General features: G+C 36.8%; 1 protein-coding gene across 1 annotated transcript in view; it reads right to left on the bottom strand.

Moving 5' to 3' along the window:
• The window catches only part of LOC109036950 (neuronal acetylcholine receptor subunit alpha-7), a 611,445-nt gene extending 606,981 nt beyond the window's left edge, over positions 1–4,464 (bottom strand). Inside the window, exons 1-2 of the mRNA XM_019051388.2 lie at positions 2,471–4,464; positions 848–873 (exon numbers count right to left, since the gene is read on the bottom strand). Coding sequence (XP_018906933.2) covers positions 848–873; positions 2,471–2,517 — 73 coding nt within the window. The 5' untranslated portion in view covers positions 2,518–4,464. The remainder of the gene's footprint in view (positions 1–847; positions 874–2,470) is intronic.
• Positions 4,465–6,000: the final 1,536 nt, after the last annotated feature.

Genomic DNA, 6,000 nt, shown 5'->3' on the forward strand with positions numbered 1-6,000 from the left:
ATTTTCAACGATCAATTTCGATAAGAATTACTCTACCGCTAAGGAATTTTCTTATAGACAAACGATCGAAACTACCCGCGCATTACGTTAAAAGCGTAAAATACGGGTTTCACAGCTTTAATTATTTTAAAACTGGACCCCCCCTCCCCCCAAAGCCTACACATCGATGAGCTGGTGCGCCATTTAAACGAGTTAGCACTAGTATACTAGTACTCTAGAGGCAAGTCGAAATCAAAAAGCGCTGCCTATCGGCTGAGCGCTTAATACCCTCAGAAATGAGTGATAATCGGGGACTTTGTTCCCTCCCTCAATATCGCGAAAACAGTTCGTATATTCAATCTTAAATTTCAGTGCACGTATAGGCAGTATGGGGTCATCCAAAGGACGAAAACAACCTCAAAGGGACCCCAATTTGAGGGGCCCAAAATCAGGCAATTTTGTGCATGGCTCTTCGTGTTCTTTTTCAAGCAAGCTTATTCATCTGAATATCGCGCAAAATACACGCTTGTTCCAGCGGTTTTTTAAAATCATAAAAGCTATTCTCATCTTAACATCGCGGCAAATACGCAGTTTTGCCTAGCGGTTTGATAAAAACACACAAAAGAGTACGTGTTCATAATCTGAGCATCACGGCATTCATGAGCGTCAGTAATCTGAGACAGGCAAAAGCCAAGATCTGCCTTCATTTTCGCGTGATACCACATATCTACTCCAGAGTTCGAATAGTTGCAAGCGTAGTTTCTACATTTAACTATAGGACCACAATTTTTCTTTTAGATGAACAGACAGCTGTTAGAGATTAACTCATCATTTTGGAAATGCAAGAATGAATATTATGGATACATACCGATTAACAGCTGACGACATGCACTCCTGAAACAGAGAATATAACATTCAAGGATAAAATAGGGCAGAAAAAGATCAGATCAATGACAAAATGAGGGTGGGGTTGCAGCAAAGTAACGAGTTAAAAACCGTAGCCTAAAAATCTCTACCCTATAGATCCATTCAATCTTTTTTAAATCAAGGGCGAGTCTTCAGAGAGTCTCAGCCTCTGTATCAGTCAGCAAGATAGCTATTTTCGTGTCTCGTCAATTAATTTCGATACTGGCTTCGGTTCAAACAGTAAGTTTTCCTGCGTTACACCACCTAACGTTGATCGGAAAATCTGGAATTTTAAAGCAAAAAGAAAGCTGACCTAAATATGTCGTTGTTACTGACATTCTTGCGATTTTTCCAAAGATTTTCTTAAGAAAATGAGAAATCACACATTAATCTTCGCAATTTTTTGGCGGCAACCACGCGATTTTGCAGCAGTTTTGTAAGAACATCAAAAATTACGCTAATTCTCCTAATTTTCGCGGCATACACGCGAATGCTCAGCGGTCGATGAAAAATATATGGGATCGCACAATTTTCACCCAATAGTGCTTGAAACTCGGCATGAAGTCTTAGCAGCCATCTGGCGTGCAACTCTTTTTCTTAGGGGCCAAAATGAGAAATTGTCTTTTCGAAATACATCGAGTCAGGAACACCCTATATTGAATAGTAATGTTAGGACAAGACCCGATGCGTCACGATACTTGACGAAGACGGAGGGGAAGAATTGATAACACGACAGATAACACCTTGCAGAATGCGCCGAAAAATCCCAAAAAACGGAGTTTAACGACGATTTTCTTAGCGGTTACATTTTTTAGCGGCCAAAGGCGATTTCTTACCGGCAAATTGCTGTTTGGCAGGCGTGTGTTTTAAACACTGTTTTCACCTCAATATTGCGAAAGATACGCGATTTTTAGATACGCGAGCCTAATGTTAGAATGTCAGGAATATGAGATACGAAAAAACATAAGATTCTCCTATACAATTGTACACTCCGGCGTCCGAATAGTTACTCAATTCATTTTCGCCTAAAAGTGAGGAGTTACGCACAATCCATCTCAATATCCCGAAAAGTACGCAATATTCCCAGCGGATTCGTTAAAGCCTAGACAATTAAGCGCAGTTCATCTCGGTATAGTGGGAAATGCACGACTTTTCCAATATTTGTTTAGAGGGAAAAGAGAAATTACGCGTTAATCACCGCAATATTGCGGCAACTACTCACTCTCAATATCACGAAAAATAAAATCAATTCAAGATAATTTCTTGATAACTTTTAATTTGTATGTTGCATGCACTCTCCGATAGTTGTTGAAATATGTTTAATTTTGCCTTTGTAGTGCTTACCTTAATATTGAGCTCTATTCTAAAAGTAAAATGAATTTTGGAATAAATCTCGGCATTAGGTAAGTACTCAAAAGGCGAAATTAAAATATATTTATCCAAACAGATTCCTTGATACTTACGCAACGCTAACTTGCTGAATTCAAATTAAATTTCAGCTTTAGACTTTGAAATTCTATTGAGGAAAGTGAATATTGATCGAATAAAAAAAAAACAAATTGAAAATATAATTTAAAGTACGTACCAGGAGAGGGTTATCCAATTGCCCGACGCCACGCTGAAAGCACTCATAACACTGTCACAAAGCCTGAACTAAAAAACTTGGCCACGAGAAGATTTGAGATATTAAAGATATAGCGTGGAAAAATGTGCACAGGTTCACTGTGAGGTGCACAAAATGTACGAATTTACTGTTCTGATTTAAATTCTGCCCATGTTAGGTGTGTACAATTTATGTAGTTACACAAAGCAAACAAATAAAATAAAATAAAATAAAAGAGAAAATGATCGATGATTTTGTATGAACGACCAATTTACTCAAAGAATACACGCATGACACTTCATAGAGACTTCTTTCAAATCCTTGCTTACGTCAGTGGACACAAATGCAGTGATAGTAATATTGATTACTTCCTGAAAAATGTTTCGTGAGACTATTGTTCGTCACGTGGTTCAACCGTCTTAACGTAGATGCATTGTTGTCAACTTAATGCTACATATTTCTAGACGCTTGACGTCAAAAAATTTAAATGAATGTTTCCATTATCAAATTTAAGCGCTATCGTTTTAACTAATTCATCTACATTTGGATAAAATATTTTGGAATACGCATAATTCTGTCACTGGTCCGATTTTTATTTCAGTAATGAGACATTTCTCCAATTTCTCTCGCCGGTAAAATAATATTTCAAAAATGTTTTCGGCTCAATTATTTATAGATCTAAATGCTAGGGTATATTCATGAGGAGTAGCGGAACAATTCAATTACTACATGTTAAGCACAGCTTTTAACTTCGGATTATTATTCTTCTCCAATGTCTCTCATCACAAAAAAACAAATAAAAAAACAAAAGGTACTCTCAACTCAAATCATAGATCTCTGAAATTATCTTGTCTCAGCTCAAGATGTAAGTGCTGTTGTCTCAACTAATTCATTTAAATTCGGATAAAAGTGGGTCTAGATTTTGAAACGCATCAAAAATTTTTCTTCTCCAATTTCACTCATCACAAAAAAACGAAAGGTGCTCTCGGCTCAACTCATAGATCTCCGAAGTTATCTTGTCTCAACTCAAGGTGTAAGTGCTGTCGTTCTAACTATTTCATCTACATTCGGATAAAAGCGGGTCTAGATTATGAAACGCGTGACAAATTATTCGTCTCCAATTTCTCTCATCACAACAAAAGCAAAAGGTACTCTCGGCTTAACTCATAGATCTCCGCAGTACTCTTGTCTCAACTCAAAACAGTACTAGAGTTGTAAGTGCTGTCGGCTCAACTTATTTATTTACATGCTGATAATATCGGGTAAAGACCATGAATAGCGTGCAATTTCATCACTGGACCGGAACTACTTTCATTTGAAAAACTTGGACTATTCTCTAATTTCTATCACCATCAGTGAAGTAAATCTGAACATATTTTCGACTCAATTTATAGATTCGAATGCTAGTGTGTTTCTCTTAAGAGTCGCAAGCAATTCATCACTATATGCACGGCATGGAGGAAATGTATTGCACGAAAAAAATTGGACGAAAATACTTGAAACCCATGACATAGCTCCTCTTTCGGATTAAAATAAATTCCTCCACATGTTCTCATCACAAAAAACTAAAGATACTCTCCGTTCCACTCATTAAACTAAGTTCTCTTGACTCAACGCAAAAATTAACTAACTGTAATTAGTGCTATCCACTCAACTCATTCATCTGCATACTGATAAAATCGGGTTTAGATAGTGTATAGCGTATTCTTCAGTCATTGAACGCTAAAATTCCCATTTTTTAAGAACACCTGACCTTCTAAAATTGTTCTTATGAGCAAAATAAAATTTAAATAAGTATTTCAGACTCAACTCATAAACCTGAATGCTAGTATCTTTCGATAAGGAGTAGCGAGAAATTTGCTTACTGTGCGTATGTTCGTCTCCGATTCCTCTCGAAAAATTAAAAAACGAAGGGTCCCCACTATTGGCTAAATTCAAGAGTCAACTAATAATTGATTTTGTCTCATTACCAAGTGCAGTCGTCTCAACTCATGAAACTCATAATCGGGTTCGGAATGTAAACAGAGTAAAGGCCCGTTACTGAACGGTCCAGTTTTTACTTCAGAAGCCTTGTGAATTATTTTCCCATTTTGCTCATTTGCAAGATGAAATTTAGGAACTACATTCGACTTGACTAATTAATCTGAGTTTTAAAGTGTTTTAATTATGAGGATTGTGGTCAATTTTGTCACTAGTTGTTGCAGTTTCTGTTGAGTGGTTCTAGTGAAATGCTAATTATATTTCTTCGTTTGAGCCTCATTTTTTTCGGCTTCAAGAATTGTTTTATATTCAGACTGAAGTACAGTCTAGGGACTACTGACCATATTTTAGACTCCAGTACTGGATACCTGCAAATTTTTGTACGTCACTATAAGCTTACCACCTACTCGTTAAAAATAATTGGGACGAACCAGATTAGCACCGACAGGTGAACGAAAATGTTCAGAAAGGGGTAAAGTACAAAATTTTGGAGAAAATTTGTTTATAAAATAATGTACGTAGGCAACTCTACATCGGGAACTACAAGAAGAAAGAAACGACTGAACAAAAATGTTTGCGAATGTTCAAAGAAGAAAGAAACATCATTTGAAGAATCATCTATTTGACACCCTTTCTCCTCTTAGAGAATAAACCATAGCGAATACTAACGAAACAAAAATCCTCATAAAACATTCCTTTTTTCCGAACGAATGGACTTGAAGTCATTTACCGATCATGGGCCGGGGGCCCGGGGGGTAGGGGGGGGGGGTGGTGGTGGTTTGATCGTCAGAATAGCAGAATGATGATAATGATAATAAAAGGCGTGTCTTGAAACCAGAATGATACAAAAAAGAGATAATTTGCTTGTGGATAATCAAAAACTGAAAAAGAGAAGAAACCAAGAAGCATACTTAATGCATGTTCTTCAAACTCCAATATATTTAAGTCCAGAAGCTGGTACAGTAATTATCCAATTACTATTTTTGTTTTGATGGATTTATTTGCTTTAGAATTCTCAAAAAATTAACGCATGCTTCGTTTTTGTATACCTGATAAAACATAAATTGACTAATTTAACGTTAAACCATGCAGTAGCGTGTACGCAAGCAATTAGTTGCGTCAGCGCTTATAATTCATCGTTCGGCTGGGGAACATAATAGAGTTAAGTTTTAAAATTTTACTTCAGTAACAAACTCTCGTGAGATTTTGATTACGAGGCGAAAATGTGTGAGTACACAAGGGAAAACCTACCAGCAATATTGGCTGCCAAGTCCGTTGTTTGGACTTTAAATTTACTGGGTCAACGAATACTGAGGATTCGACAATTATTTCAAGGAATACTACAAAAAGCGATACCTTTTTCTTCGGGGGAAGAGGAAAAAGAGGTGAGAGGGAACCCGGTTTCATCGGGACACAATGAAAAATGCCTTCATTGAGGCATAATAATTTCTTTAATCTAAAATTCAAGGACTTAAAGGCGGAAGTTGATCTTCGTCCACATAGTGTGTTAGTGGAGTGGACTGTAATTTGTA

Source organism: Bemisia tabaci, chromosome 6, assembly GCF_918797505.1.
Source record: "Bemisia tabaci chromosome 6, PGI_BMITA_v3".
Lineage (NCBI taxonomy): Eukaryota > Metazoa > Arthropoda > Insecta > Hemiptera > Aleyrodidae > Bemisia > Bemisia tabaci.